Here is a 17323-nt window from a genome sequence, read left to right on the forward strand (position 1 = left end):
ACAAACACTGTAAAAAGAGCATTTTATACATATAGCTGTAAAAATTTTGGTGGCTACTAAAATGAAAATATAAAACCGTATAAACCTTCCCTGAACTTCCACAAATAATTCAACATCAAAATTAGCCAAATCGGTCCACACATTCTCGAGTTTTAGCGAGACTAACGCACAGCAATAGATTTTTATATATAAGATGCAAAACTTTAGATGGCTATTAAAAAATAACGGTCGAAGATAGAAAAGTGAAAATTTAGGATTATATTTACCTTTGCCTTCCACATCACATAAAATTAAGAAAAAACAGTTTGACCAAAAAAATAAAAAAATATTTTAGGGGGGCAGCCCCCGTTACGACGTACGGATATGAAAAATACATAACAACCTATTCTCGGTCCGGTCAAATACACGAGGAAAATTTCATAAAAATCTATTCAGTCGTTCTCGAGTTATGTGTTGGTAACTGTCACGAATTTCTTTTGTTTATATAGATGTAAAATATTTAAATGGCCATTAAAAAATAACGGTTAGTGCTGGAAAAGTGAAAATTTAGGGTTGTATGTATCTTTACGTTCCACATCATATGAAATTAAAAAAAAAGAGTTTCTCTGAAAAAATAGAAATAAATATAAGGGTGGCAAGCCCCCTTAAGACGCACGGGTATGAAATATAGATAACAACCTACTACCAGTCCGGTCGAGTACACCTGCAAACTTTCATAAAAATCGGTCGTTTCGGAGGAGTATGGCAACAAACACTGTAAAAAGAGCATTTTATACATATAGCTGTAAAAATTTTGGTGGCTACTAAAATGACAATATAAAACCGTATAAACCTTCCCTGAACTTCCACAAATAATTCAACATCAAAATTAGCCAAATCGGTCCACACATTCTCGAGTTTTAGCGAGACTAACGCACAGCAATAGATTTTTATATATAAGATTTACATCATCTATATAATTTTCGGAAGTTTTGCTTAAGTTGCAGTAACCGCCACTAATAAAACATAAAACAGGTTTTGTTAATCATCAATCGTATAACCGCCAGGGCCAGTAGTTAATGAACTGTACTGTAAACTGTAACGTTGAATAACTGTTCGCGTGTGGTTTGTGATTTTTGGTAACCAGAAAATTGCATAAGTTGAGTAAATACAGGAAATATTTAATCCACTACCAACGCGCTTAATCGCTTAATCCAGTAAAGAGCATTTAAGAGACTTCTGTCTCCAAGCAAGCAGACAGAAAACACGAAGTATAAGGTAAGAAAAAAATTATAATGAATTATATATGAATAAAAGTACATCAATTCAATATAAAAACGTTAATAAAGCATTTAAACCCTTCTGTAACTATTTTTAAACAATTTTTGAATTAGTGAAAGTTGAATTGTGGAAATTGAATTAGTTGAAGTAAAATATAATGTACAGTGGAACACCGATAAGTCGGCCTCCGATAACCCGGAAGTCCGGCTAACCCGGACCGATTTTCATAAGACAAAACAAACATTTTTTCAGTTTGACTAAGGTTTTTACCAAGAAACGAACAATACTGTATACAACTGTACGTAATTTAGATGTATTGTACCGGGTGTCCCAATAAGAATGGCTCTCGGCCATATCTCAGGAACCGTTTATAGTAGAGCTTTGAAATAAAAAATTTTATGACAAAGTTGCCTCAGGAAAAGCCTGGAAATTATTTTCATAATTGTGGGTCCACCGCTAGACGGCGTAATTGAATATCAAAAATAAAAAAATCAAAATTTTACAAAATTTTCCTAATGAAGGGGCACTGGAAATCCGATGATTGTATTCTTCATCACATTCTGCGCATATTTAATTTAACAAGTTTAACTCCACCTTTGCAAATAAGAGGTGGGGGTGAGTGGGAACCTTGTTATGAAAAAATGGCTGTAAGTCCGGTTCTGCTAAATCAAATTTTGAAAACTGGGTTTTGTTGAAGACAGATCTTTTTCTTCAATGTAAGCGTGATAATTTTCAACCATCCTAATAACTAATAAGCCAGCTGGGAGGCGTTATTTAATTTTTTTCAGAAATCTAGTTTTCTTTGGAAAATATTAAATACAAGTATGCATTTTTAATCATACTTTATAAAATTAGATTAAATTAGCAATAGAATAGCGAAAACCGCATGTCGATACCTTTTTTCTATCTCAAGATATCTCGAGAAACGTGTAAATTTTATACATAACTGTTACTATCACCGGTAAGCTAAGTTAATGAAAAGTAGTGTGCTGTGGAAAAAAACAAAATAACATTTTCCAGATGTCAACGTATAAAAATATAATTAATTAAAACAACAATATAAAGAGAGACAATACTATTAAAATTAAATATAACACAGAACAAAAAGAACTACTTAGTGACGATCTAAATATTCAAATTGTTGCCCATCATACACTACTCTAGGATACATTATCCAGAGAATACTAAACGCCATTCAAAGCATATCGAAAGCAGAAATTGAGACTGCTGTTCAATCTACTCTTGAAAGAGTAAATGTTTGCAACGAAAATGATGGACCAAAAATTTGAACGTTTATGTCATCACTAAATAGTTGTTTTTATTTCTTTGTAATAGGGCTTTTTAAAGCTTTTAATTTGTTTCGAAACTCTGTCATATGCCGTATAATCCGTGTATAATATTAATATACGAGATATGAACGAGGCTCGAAACAAATGAGAAGCGTTGAACAGACCTAATATACGTTGACAGCTGGAAAATGTTTCTTTGTTGTTTTCATAGCACACTACTTTTAATTAATTTCGTTTACCGGTGACAGTAACAGTTATGTTTTTAAATTTACACGTTTTGTAAGATATCTCGAGATAGAAAAAAGGTATTAACATGCGGTTTTCGCTATTCTGTTGCTAATTTTGTCTTATTTTGTAATATGGTATTAAAAATGCATGTTTGTATTTAATATTTTCCAAGGAACACTAGATTTCTGAAAAAAAAAATAAATAACGCCTTCTAGCTGGCATATTACTCAGTAAGTTGGTTGGAAATCATAACTTTTACATTGACGAAAAAGGTCTGTCTTCAACAAGACCAAGTTTGCAAAATTTGATTAAGCAGAACCGGACTCACAGCCAGTTTTTCATAACAAGGTTCCCACTCACCCCCACCTCTTATTTCCAAAGGTAGACCTAAACTTGTCAAATCAAATATGCGTAGAATTTTATGAAGAATACGACGATCGGATTTCCAGTGCCCCTTCATTAGGAAAATTTTGTAAAATTTAGATTTTTTAATTTTTGATCTTCAATTACGCCGTCTAGCGGTGGTCCCACAATTATGAAAATAATTTCCAGGCTTTTCCTGAGGCAACTTTTGTTATAAAATTTTTTATTTCAAAGCTCTACTATAAACGGTTCCTGAGATATGGCCGAGAGCCATTCTTATTGGGACACCCGGTACATATATGTATTTCATGTTTTTGGAATTATAATGGAGCTTATCTGTAAGCACACCGTATTTTATTAATTTTTACCATATTCTCCGGCTAACACGGATCGGCCGCGGTCCCAATTAATCCGACTTCGAGGTTCCACTGTATTAGAAAACAGACAACTGTTTTCAAAGGTAAAAGACAAGTTGCCTTGTTTGCACTGGCAGAGTTGTTATGTCGGTCAAACTTCACAAAGGCTCAAACAAAGAATAACACAGCACAAAATTGACTGTAAAAAGGGAAAAAAAGCAAATGTTAGGGTTTTACACGAAGTAAGTAATTATAGAAAATATTGTTTTTTGAATTGGATTACCTTAACAAAAAAAAGATGTAAGTAATAAACTACAAAGCAGACACAGGACAATTACAGCAATATATTATATTATACTGTAATATTCTAAAGATTTTAAATTATTTTCTCAATTTAAACAACAAAATTTTAACCATCCTGTATAATTTTAACGTATAAAAAATGACTAGGTAATTTTAATGTGTGACGAATGTATTACTTGATTTTATCTTTGCTTTATGTATTTTTAATCACTGTTTTGAACAAACATGCAAATGTTTGAAGATTTTTACTCTAAATCTAGTCTAGTCATAATATGAATTTCTAACATACCTACAATAGTCTTTTTATTTTTATTTAAAAGTATGATTGTTACTATAGTGTAGTTTTCTCCTGAGGATGCTAATAAAAAATTAGCGAAATATTGAGCAATAAACACAAAGAGATATTTTTTATGTTGTTGCGGAAAGTTAGAAACTTTTTTTAATGTTACGTTAATTCATCCAATCTACTTTAATAACTTATTGCGGCGTATTTTTAGGTAGTTCGTGAATGAATTAGGTATGCTGCAATTAGTTCTCATAGCCGTAGTAATAGTACTCTTCTATTACTATGCAATCAGACCAATGAAGTACTGGAAAGAGCGAGGAGTGATACAAGGTAGACCAATATGGCTCTTCGGTGATAATTGGAGAGCCTTTTTTAGGTTAGAAACATTTGGACAACCATACCATACAGCATATAAACTAGACCCAGATGCTAGGTGAGTACGATTTAGTAGTATTAATGATTCTTTATGAAATTTGGGAGAGATCCTTAATGTCGGTCTTGTAATTGATACAATTTTAATCTTTCTTTATCGATGGTGAAAGTTTCCAACCTCCTATGTCAATTTTTGGCTATTTTGTTTTGTTGCCCTAAATTAAAGAGAAATATTACTATTTACAGCTTCTATATCGATATTTCATTAACTGGCTTATAGATGGCCATATATGAAATAACGACATAGGAGCTTGTAAACAGTAAAAATACAAATCTCTCTTTAATTTAAGGGTAACAAAACAAAATACCCAAAAATTGACATAGGAGATTGGGAACTTTCACCATCGTTATGTGAATCGTCTGCTACGCTACCTACCTACATATTTTGTTGTAGTTCTGTTCTTTTTTTAATCTGTACATTTACAGATATGTTGGATTTTATCAGTTCACTGTTCCAACTCTGATGATAAAAGACCCAGAACTGTTAAAACAAATCACTGTAAAAGACAGCGACTACTTCACCAATCACCGAGCAATTGTACCAGACGAAGGAGATCCATTATGGACAAATAATTTACTCGGCTTAAAAGGTATAACCAAATTAGTTATTAAATTAATCTTCTTCTTCTTCATGTACTATGTCCTTTCATAACGTTGATTACCATCATAGCTATCTTGATTTTATTCACTGCTACCCTAAATAGCACACTTGTATCAATACCACACAAATATTCAAGTGTTGCAAGTTCTTCAACCATGAAGTCTTTTTTCGTCGTGGGCTGCGTTTGCCTGCTATTTTCCCTAGGATAATATTTTGTAGCAACCTATATTTGAGACCTCTCATTATATGTCTAAAGTACTCGAGTTTTCTCTTCTTGATGATTTTTATAATCTCAGTAGTCTTGCTGAGACCTTCTAGTATTGTTGAGTTTAGAATATTCAAATCTTCGAATCTTCTTTGAAATTTTAGATCTTTGTTACATAGTACCATGGACATCTTTTTAAAAGCGGATCTGGCCTCCGCGTTACAATTTAATTGATATCCAAGGTAAACAATTTTATCAACTTGCTCAAGTTTGTTACTGTTTACATATACAGGGTGGTTCATCTTATCCGCCTCGGTCTCTGTACGGAAAACCACTTGATATTTAAAAAAATTTCTACACAGAAATATGCAAGGCCTTTAATACTACAATCTAAAAATAATGTGAATTATACAGGGTGCTCCGAAAAAGAGTGGTATATCAAAGTTATATTTTTTCTTATGGAGTGCCTTATATCTGATGACATTACTGAATTGACCTTAAAAATAAGCTTTACTTTCATAAGGGTTCCCTATACCTAAATACACGGTGTTTTTATTTATTTCGACTTTTATAAAAATGTAAGGTTTTAGAAAAAAATAAATATCTACGAATCTAAGAATCAGTAACGAATTCTTTCTTGGATCTTAATAATAGACTATTTAGCATACTTAAACAGATGCTTACTGCAACAAAATTTCTTACAGGGTGGTCAAAATATGAGATTGTTCTATTAATAAATCAAGCTCTAATAACTTACTTATTTTAAATATAACACCCTATATCTTACTAGTCTATCGCGTAGAAAATTTACTTAGCTTTCAATTTGTATTAAAGTTTCCTATACCTATCTTTTTACAGGGTGGTCAAAATATTAGATTGTTCTATTAACAAATTCAAGCTATAATAACTTACTTATTTTAAATATAACACCCTGTATCTTACTAGTCTATCGCGTAGAAAATTTACTTAGCTTTCAATTTGTATTAGGGTTTCCTATACCTATCTTTTTACAGGGTGGTCAAAATATTAGATTGTCCTATTAACAAATTCAAGCTGTAATAACTTACTTATTTTAAATGGAACACCATATATCTTACTAGTCTATCGCGTAGAAAATTTACTTAGCTTTCAATTCTTATTAGGGTTTTCTATACCTATCTCCTTCATTTTTCAAATATTTTAAAGATTTCCTAATTTGTAAGCTTTAAAAATTAGAATTAAGTACCTATGTCGTGGTAATTTCACATTTTTATCATTTAATCACACAGAGTGTTCTTATTTTAAATGACATACTCGATATTCTATTCTTTATAATGGAAGATATTTAAAATCTCTTCAATTCCATGTAAACATTCTCAATACACATTCTGTAAATATAAATTCGCATGTTATTCTGTAAACACCCATTTTTACATATTTTTGTACAATAGGCTCGTTTTTGTCATAGTATCCATTGCATTTAATTGTTTGTAATTGCGATTCAAAGATTCAAACAAAAATTAGTGTTCTTAAATTTACTTAATAACCGTCGGTTTAAGATATGAAAAATACTTATTCGGAATGAAATATAATCTTCCAGAATACGGCATCTAATATAGGGTATGCAGTTTAATATAAACATATTATTCAATGCCACATGTAGGCCAAAATCAACGAAAATAATACAACACTCTGTGTGACTACATGATAACACTGAAAATTTCATTAACGACAGTATCTTGTCTAAGTATATTGCCGGTGTTGGTGATGTGTTGTACATAAACACGACATAGGTACTTATGTAATTCTAATTTTTACAGCTTACAAATTAGGAAATCTTAAAATATTTAAAAAATGAAGGGAGATAGGTATAGGAAACCCTTAGGGGATTGAAAGCTAAATAAATTTTCTACGGGATAGACTAGTAAGATAAAGGGTGTTCCATTTAAAATAAGTAAGTTATTACAGCTTGAATTTGTTAATAGAACAATCTAATATTTTGACCACCCTGTAAAAAGATAGGTATAGGCAACCCTAATACAAATTGAAAGCAAAATAAATTTTCTACGCGATAGACTAGTAAGATACAGGATGTTCCGTTTAAAATAAGTAAGTTATTACAGCTTGAATTTGTTAATAGAACAATCTCGTATTTTGACCACCCTGTAAAAAATTTTGTTGCAATAAGCATCTGTTTAAGTATGCTAAATAGTCTATTATTAAAATCCAAGAAAGAATTTGTTACTGATTTTTATATTCGTAAATATTTATTTTTTTCTAAAACCTTACATTTTTATAAAAATTGAAATAAATCAAAACACCCTGTATTTAGGTATAGGGAACCCTTATGAAAGTATAGTTTATTTGTTAAGGTCAATTCAATAATGTCACCAGATATAGGGCATTTCATAAGAAAAAATATAACTTTGATATACCACTCTTTTTTGGAGCACCCTGTATAATTCACATTATTTTAGATTATAGTATTAATGGCCCTGTATATTTCTGTAAAGAATTTTTTTAATATTAAGTGGTTTTCCGTACAGACACCGAGGCGAATAAGATGAACCACCCTGTATAGACGGTTTTATATTCTGTTGTTTAATTATTACGAGTATTTTGGTTTTATGTTCAGATCCAGACCTGCTTCCTTACGGCTCTCAACGACACTGTTAAGTAATGTTTGCAAATCTTATTGGGTAGAAGTTAGAAGTACTGTGTGGTCCGCATATCGCAAATTGTTGATGACTTCACCATTTACAATTAGACCAGGGCGCATCGGTAAAAATATTAGTACATTTGGACGTTAAGAGGTGACTCAAATTTTTTTGCAGAAATTGCTTGAAAATAACTCAAACAATAATATTTGAGTTATCCTCCCTCTAAAACAGGTCCGGAACATTGTTTAAATAATCAAAATGTCAGAAAATAAAGGAAAAATTCGATTTTTTTCTTGGTTTTTTTATTATAACTTGAAAAGTATTCATTTCCTAGAAAATTGTACTGACATAAAAGTTGCCTAATTAAATTTCCTACAATATAGAATTAGTAAAAAATTTAAAAAATAGTCACCCTTGTTGCAAAATAGCAATAATTGCGAAAAAACCATACAAAAACAAGTATTCGAATTTTACGTTTTTCATCCATTTATGCTACACTTAGGACCTTCATATTTCACCCAGAAAAACTATATGACCCAGTACAACAATACGGTAAATTTCATTAAGATCGGTTCACTAGGTTTTGCAAAATAAATTTTGCAATCCACCTTTCGCAAAAAAATTCATTTTTTCAAAATGTTACAGGACTGAAAATAAAGCATATAGCAAGTTGATTTTTTTTGCTTATAGAAGTGTACTGTACCTTTCTTTTCAACCAGCAAAACTAAAATCGCTTAACTACCACGGCGTCAGGAATTTTTTAAAATAAACATTAATTATTATTGCTACGCGCAGGACAGCGGATAGTTTGCTCTGATTGGGCATTCCAATGAACTTTGATAATGATTGATACATTTTAATTTTTATTACATTTCGATATAAATAAATAAATTTGTTTATTGCAAAATAAAAACACTAACTATATCCTTTGAAATAACACTTTTTTTAGCAAAAACTTTTTTTGTTCATATATTTTAACTTAGAGAATAAAAGTATATTATTTTTAAACATATGCAATTGTTTAAACAATATTTCACAAACAATAATAAAATTAGTTTGATTTTTGTGGAATTAAAATATTAAAATACAACAAAATATAGAGTAAGAAAATAATATATTATATAAAGATTAGAAGAAATTTTGGTGGAAATCAACTTGTGTGAATCGAACACCGCTGTCCTGCGCTTAGCACCAAAAATTAATGTTTATTTAAAAAATTTCCTGAAGCCGTGGTAATTAATCGATTTTAATTTTGCAAATTGCAAATGAAAGGTACAGTACACTTTTATAAGCAAAAAAATTCAACTTGCTATCAGCTTTATTTTCAGTCCTGCATTTTAAACATTTTAAAAAAATGAATTCTTTTTGCGAAAGCTGGATTACAAAATTTATTTTGCAAAATCTATTAAACCGATCTTAATGAAATTTACAGTGTTGTTTTACTATATCATAGATTAAAAAGGGTTCAATATCATAGAGTTTTTCTGGGTAAAATATGAAGGTCCTAAGTGTAGCATAAATGGTTTTAAAACGTAAAATGCGAATACTTGATTTGTATGGTTTTTTTCGCAATTATTGGTATTTTTCAACAAGGGTGACTATTTTTTAAATTTTTAACCAGTTCCATATTGTAGGAAATTTAATTACGCAACTTTTATGTTAGTACAACTTTTCTCGAAAATGGATAGTTTTAAAGTTATAATCAAAAAACCAATAAAAAAATCAAATTTTTCCTTCATATTTTGATTATTTAAACAATGTTGCGGACCATTTTGAATGGGAGGATAACTCAAATATTATTATTTGAGTTATTTTCAAGCAATTTCTGCAAAAAAATTTGAGTCACCTCTCAACGTCTATCTCAAAACAGATGCGCCCTGGACTAAATTCCTTCTTGTTTTTCAGAAAGTGTTTTTCTGAACATTCTTTCGGAGTAAACGTTGAAAAGCATGGGCGACAAGAGGCATCCCTGTCATACTCCTCTTTTAATATTAAGACTGTGATTACAAATCATCAACTAAAATTAATGTTGTTTGATTGAAATTTGCAATTATGCGAACGTCTCTGCCATCAAAGCTTCGATGAATATAAAGTTCTTAACATGATCAAATGCCTTTTGAAAGTCAATAAAACAACAGTACATGTCTAAAGATATATCGCGACATATTCGAGTAAGTACGTTCATCCCAAACAATGCCTCTCTCATTCCCAACCCGTTACGGAAACCAAACTGCGTGTCACTTAGGTATTCCTCGTATTTACTATAGATACGGCCATGTATTACTTTTTCCTCTATTTTCTTAAGGTTTATTACATTTGTTATTTTTTCATTCTCTTTTTCAAATTATGAAATCTTTAACTAAAATAATTTTTAAATTTTTAGACCAAAAATGGAAGAACATGAGACACATCTTGACTCCGTCTTTCACCAGCAGCAAAATGAAAATGATGTTCACTTTGATGGTAGAATGTGCCGAAAATTTCGTTAAGCATTTCCTCAAAAAGGACCAAGATGTTTTTGACGTGTCCATAAAAGACGTAACCACCCGTTTTGCTAACGATGTCGTTGCTTCAACTGCTTTTGGTATTCGAACTGATTCACTTGAGGAACAAGATAATGAATTTTATTTGATGGGTAGAGACATGACAGATTTTACGTCGTTGAGGAAAGGGATAAAGTTTTTTGGGTTTTTTATAGTGCCCAAAATACTTCGGGTAAGTAGTAGTTTTGTCTTTACGACACAAATTGGAAAGCTGTTAATTTCAAAATTAAGTTATAACAATAAAGCTCGCTATTGAAGCATGTTCAATGTATCTTGAATACATGGCCCGGTAGAAGAGGAAGATGGCACATGGAGAATCAGGAGAAACGAAGAGGTCAATGAATTGAATGAATGGTATGATATTGTAAGATTTGTGGAAAGTCAAAGACTGTCATGGCTGGGACATGCCCAGAGACATGAAGATACAGAAACAACATAGAAAATATTACAATGGAAGCCGATACGAAGACGGAAAAAAGAAGGCTCAGAACAAAATGGTTAGATAACGTGGAAGACGACTTGAAACCCATGAATTTAAGAAAATGGAGGAGAAGGGCACAATAGAGATCTGAATGGATGGACATAGTCAGACAGGCAAAGACCCGTCCAGGGTTATGATGCCAAAAGAAGATGTTCAATGTATATAATAATTATTTTCATTCCACTTTTTTGCCATACCTCAGGCTAATAAAACACCGGGACACCATATCCTCGTCTTCTTAATTGCAGATGCTGCTCAAAATTGTATTTTCTTTCCTTTTCTTCTGTTTATCTGACTCGTGAACTACTGGTCGTTTAGATCTGATGAACTCAGACCGACACTGGACCTAAGTATCTTGATTTGTATACCCATTTTGCCGTTTATCAGAACCTTTACCATCTTCAACTTGGTAGGCTAAAATATGAGAAGAACTTGATTCTTTAACTACAATTTTTTTATAGCCATAATTCTTATTATACAGGGTGAGTCATGAGGAACTGTACATACTCCTACCTCGTATAGAGAGTCCTATGGGGAATAACAAATGACCATTAAAAAGTGTCTGCTCCCCTTGTTTAATAATATACAGGGCGAGTTTCGCATTTTGACAGAAATTTATATTCGTCATAATTTTTGAACGGTCAGATCGATGTGTCTCTTATTTTGGTCAATCGTTACACTATTACCACCTAATCAACTGATTTATTCATACTAGAACAAAATCAGGCCCGGCTTTAAAAAATTAGTTCGTTTGGGTCTTAGAAAAAATTTCACCCTGTATACGCTTTTTGAAAACTCTAATAATAATTTTACAAATTAGACAAATAGGTAATTAAAATGGCATATTTATTTTCCCCCCACGATTGCTTAATTTTTTATTAAAAAATTAAATTTGTCAAAATCGGGATTTTAACCTAAAAATGAAAAAAAAGATGAAATCACGGTTTAACTCGCTACAACGTTCCATTTTAAATTTTTTTTCTGAAATTTTTACAGCACATATCTCTTACCATTGTGAAGACTATGACAATTGTTGTAGACTTTCAGTCTTCTTCTCGTAAAAGTTATGAATTTTTAAAAATAAAAGGTGCAGATCTGTGAATTGCAAAGATAAATCGCAAAAATTAAGTGAAAAAATTTAAAACTTATCTATTTGATCACGTCTATGTTAAACTATAGAGTCCAAAGAGAAGTGGTATGGGGAGTTTTAGATCTAGACGTGTTATAGAAAAAAAAAATGGTGAAACTATTATTTTTAAGAAAAACGTTGTTTAATTTTAATTGTTGATTTTTTAATAAAAAATTAAGTAATCGTGTGGGGAAAAAATAAATACGCCATTTTAATGGCCTATTTGTCTAATTTGTAAAATTCATATTAGAGTTTTCAAAAAGCGTATACAGGTGGAAATTTTTTCTAAGACCCAAACGAACTAATTTTTTAAAGCCGGACCTGATGTTTTTCTAGTTTGAATAAATCAGTTGATTGGGTGGTAACATAAATCAAATATTTGTTTAAAAAAATTAATTTTTGTAATAAAACTTAATTTTTTTTAAATCTATGGTTCACTTTACCAAATTTTTAATTCATAGTACAATTTGATTTTTTTATAAAAAATTAAGTAATCGTGTGGGGAAAAAATAAATGTGTCATTTTAATTGCCTATTTGTCTAATTTGTAAAATTATTATTAGAGTTTTCAAAAAGCGCATACAGGGTGAAATTTTTTCTAAGACCCAAACGAACTAATTTTTTAAAGCCGGACCTGATTTTTTTCTAGTTTGAATAAATCAGTTGATTAGGTGGTAATAGTGTAACGATTGACCAAAATAAGAGACACATCGATTTGACCGTTCAAAAATTATGACGAATATACCTAAGTTTCTGTCAAAATACGAAACTCGCCCTGTATATTATTAAACAATGGGAGTAGACACTTTTTAATGGTCATTTGTTATTCCCCATAGGGGCCTCTATACGAGGTAGGAGTATGTACAGTTCCTTATGACTCACCCTGTATATCCATAATTTTTATATGCATTTTTCTATTTTTCTCTATTTATATTTTGTATGTTTTCTTTCTAGTTTTTCAATGTTCAACTCTTTGATGGACAGTCAAGACAATTCTTCATAGATCTAATCGACAAGAATTTGAAGCTGCGAGAAGACCGAAACATCGTTCGTCCTGATATGCTGCAGCTGCTTATTGAAGCTAAGAAAAGCATTGGCCAAAAAGAAGGACCAAATGGTAAAATTTCAAAATTGTCTTTCTTTTATCAAGAAGTGTACAATATACAAGTATAAAGAAAGAAATATGTAGGGAATAAGTATTTATTATTTTCAGTCAACCATTCTACATCTATCAAAGAAATTACGAATATAGAAATCACTGCGCAAGCTTTGATCTTCTTCTTTGCTGGCTTCGACTCGGTATCCAGTCTGATGTGTTTTTTGTCTTATGAGCTAGCTCTGAATCCGGACATCCAGACAAGACTGAGACAGGAAATTGACGATGGTTTCGAGAAATGTAATGGAAGGATGACCTACGACACTCTAATAGGAATGAAATATCTAGATATGGTGATATCAGGTAAAAGATATTAGTTTATTAGTTAACCTTCATCATATATCAGTCAATCGCGAACACTGCGGGACATAGACCTCCCTCAGTTATTTCCAGTATTCTCTACACTGGGTCGCTTGTAGCCAATTTCCCGCTACTCTTTTTACGTCGTCGGTCCATCTAGTCGGTGGTCATTCTCGGCTTCTTTTATAGTTTCTGGGCCTCCATTCCAGATTCGTCTTGATCACCGTCCATCTTGTGTTCTAGCTAAGTGCCCTGTCCAGTTCTACTTGAGCGTCGTGATTCTTTCGATTACGTCTTGAACTCCTGATCTTTGTCTGATTTGTTGGTTTGTTATGTGGTCTCGAAGGTTTACATTAGTAATATCACCTTTTTTGTGTAACAAGATTATATCTGCATTGTTCCAGTCTTTTGGAATCGTACCCTCATGTAAGCATTTATCAAACAGTTCGCTTACTCATTTTAGTACGATTTCTCTGCTTTTATTGCCTCAATCAATCTCTCTTGTTAATTTCTTTGAAAGCTGCTCTTACTTCTGACATTGTAATGGGTAAAAATACTTCAGACATTTATCTATGAGAGTCCTTACTCCTGTCGGGAAATTGTCTTGTGGTCTTTGGCTGGTATAGAGGTCTATATAAAACTCTCTAGTTATTTTCAGAATGTCCAGTTTATCTGTTGTTGCCTTTCCGTCTTTGTCTCTCAATTTGTATATTTCTTTTTGAACTGAATACTTCTTATTTACTGTATGTGAGTTTTCTTTTCATTATCTTTAAACCTTTGTTCTCTTCTACTATTTTAGTGATTACATTAGTATTCTATCGGCTTAGATCTTTTCTAATTTCTGCTGAAATTCTATTATTTAGTTTTCTATATTCTTGTTTGTTTTCCTTTTCTTTCTCGTTTAGATTTATCAGCATTGCTCTTTGTTTTGTATGTTTGCCGTTACTTTGGCTCTTACTGGTCTGTGATCGCTTCATTCTTATAGTTTATTAAATAAAATTACCTACATCTTGAACAGTTTTTTTATCTGTTATTATATAATCATGTTCACTTTTATTTCTTCTGTTTGGAGTAACCCACATCCATGTAACCTTGACGTTTTTCAAAAATCTTTTTTTATTTTACTAAAATAGAAATTTTTATGTTTAGAAACTCTAAGAAAGTGGCCCAATTTCCCAGCTACTGATAGAGAATGTAATAAGAGATATACCATCGAACCCGAAGGACCCAACGAAAAACCGATTGTGTTAGAAAAAGGTGCTCTAGTCTCCATACCTATTGCACCGATGCACTACAACCCCAAGTACTTCCCTGATCCAGGCCGTTTTGATCCAGAAAGATTCAGCGACGAGAACAAAGACAATATAGAACCATATACGTATCTACCGTTCGGGTTAGGACCGAGGAATTGTATTGGATCCAGATTTGCAATTTTAGAGACAAAGACGTTGTTTGCGTATTTGTTACACAGTTTTGAGATTGTTCCTAACGAGAAGACTAAGATTCCTGTGGAGTTGTCAAAGAAAACTATCAATCTATTTCCAGTTGATGGTATGCAATTATCTTATCGTAGAGTTAAGAAATAGTAATTAACCAAAATATTTTAAATGGTGTATTTTTTAATAAATATTTAATTACTATGAACATACATGTTTCGTTTAATATTTCATCTATAGTTAAAGATTACGCAATAATATTTGTAGCAATTACCAATTTATTCTATTAACCCAGCTCTCCAAATCGGCCATAAAAAAGTTCTTAAAAGAGAAATATGATATCAGCTCAAAAGGACCAAACTGCACATCAGCAAAGTCTGACAATTATGAGGCAAATAGAGATTGAAGAAACTTTTCAATTTAGACTTAATTAAGTGTCGCAAAGCTGTAGGAGTTGACAAAATATTTCCCACTTCATAAAACACACTGTTCCAAGAACTCGAAAGTGGCTTCTAGATTTCTTCAAGCAGGTAATGACGACGCAAAAGCTCCCTTAACTTTCAAACAAAGCAAAGTCATGGCAATCTGTAAACCAGGCAACGACACAGAGAGTTACAAACCAATCGCCCTTTTAAGTGTCTTGTATAAGAATTTTGAGAGGCTAATCTACGCGAGTCGTAGGCATCGGTGGCATCTGTGAAAATGGTGTTTGGATGAGGAGGTACAACTACGAGGTATACCACAGATATAAACATATATTTGGTGGTAAAGACGTAGTATCTCTTATAAGAATAGGAATACCAGGGCCGTGCGGTGCTATGATGCGGTGAGGCAGTCGCATCAGGCGGCATCACAAGGGGGCGGCATAATCAGTACAACGAAAATACATTAAAATAATCATAGGAATAAGAAAGGGTGTGCAAAATATAATATTTGAAAATATCTGATGGCGTGTATCACTCGAGTTTAAAGAGTGGCACATGCCGCTCTGTAAACTTACTTTTGAAAGTGAAAACGTCTTCTACAGAAACAACAACCTTTTTTTGTATTATACAAGAACTTTACACTTTTTTTCTGGTTCTACAAAGCGTTGGAAAATTCTGATAAAACATGTTTCACAACTCTAAAACTGTTAAGCGATACTAGAATGGCCAAATCGAATACGAGTAGATGCATGAAAACCTTGATTTCAATTTTGTGATATGTGATGCATTATTCAAAATAATAGAAGAAGTCAACAAAGATACAGAAACTTAAATCAAAGCACGAGGATTATCAAAAAACATTAAAAATTATAAATTTATATGCGGTGTAGTTCTTTGACATGATATTTTATTTCATATACATTCAGCCTCCAAGATGATACAACATATAACTATAAATTTGTTAGATTGTGTAAAAACGTTGTCAGAAACAATAAAAAATTTCAAAGTTACAGACAATCTGGCTATGACCAAACCAAAATTACGGCTAATGAAATTGCAGAAAATCTTGATATAAGCTCCGAATTTCCAGCGGAAAATGAAATTCGAGCCAGGAGAAAAAAGTGTCAATAAGAAAGCGTCAGAAGAAGATAAATTTAAAATAAATTTTTTCATCTACCTATATTAATTTTAGACATTGGCATTAATTCTTTGATTGGTCGATTTTCTCTTCTAGAAATTCATAAATAAATAAATTATTGATATTTTTAAATTGAGGGAAATAAATAAACACTAAAAAATATTGTATGAATCTTCATTCAATACTTTCAATAGAAAAAGAATCGGATATACAGGCAAATGATCTTGTAGAAGAATTGCGTGGTATATCCCAAATGATAACATAGTCCATGAAACCTTTAGAAGTTTTGAACTATTTCTGTATACCCAAATGTAGTTGTATCGCTAAGAATTTTATTAACACTCCCTGTCTCGGTAGCTAGTGAGGAAAGAAGTTTTTCAAAATTAAAAATTATTTACGAAGCTCCATAAGACAAACAAAACTAAAAAAAATAGCACTTATTTCAATAGAGTCCTCACTATTTGCCAAAATTAAAGTCAGAAAGTTAAAATTTTAATTTTAATTTTAATTATGTTCCGTTTTTAAAATAAAAGTGTGTTCATTTTGCGCAGTCGTATTTAATAAAAATAAAAGTTAAGTTTTAATTATATTTAAGGGGCGGCATTTCGAAGAATTGCATCATATTGAAAAAATGTACCGCACAGCTCTGAGGAATACTAAGATGGACAGGACATCTAGCAAGATCACAGCATAACAACCCTCCTAGAAGAATCCTTATGTCACAACCGGTGGGAAGTATAAATAGGGGTAGGCC

General features: G+C 31.7%; 1 protein-coding gene across 1 annotated transcript in view; it reads left to right on the forward strand.

The window, feature by feature from the left end:
• Window positions 1-1026: 1026 nt before the first annotated feature.
• The window catches only part of LOC126878668 (uncharacterized), a 63118-nt gene continuing 46821 nt past the window's right edge, over window positions 1027-17323 (forward strand). Inside the window, exons 1-7 of the mRNA XM_050641522.1 lie at window positions 1027-1257; window positions 4297-4518; window positions 4944-5107; window positions 10346-10677; window positions 13069-13231; window positions 13328-13573; window positions 14720-15155. Coding sequence (XP_050497479.1) covers window positions 4319-4518; window positions 4944-5107; window positions 10346-10677; window positions 13069-13231; window positions 13328-13573; window positions 14720-15155 — 1541 coding nt within the window. The 5' untranslated portion in view covers window positions 1027-1257; window positions 4297-4318. The remainder of the gene's footprint in view (window positions 1258-4296; window positions 4519-4943; window positions 5108-10345; window positions 10678-13068; window positions 13232-13327; window positions 13574-14719; window positions 15156-17323) is intronic.

This window comes from Diabrotica virgifera, chromosome 1 (assembly GCF_917563875.1).
Source record: "Diabrotica virgifera virgifera chromosome 1, PGI_DIABVI_V3a".
Taxonomy (NCBI): Eukaryota; Metazoa; Arthropoda; class Insecta; order Coleoptera; family Chrysomelidae; genus Diabrotica; species Diabrotica virgifera.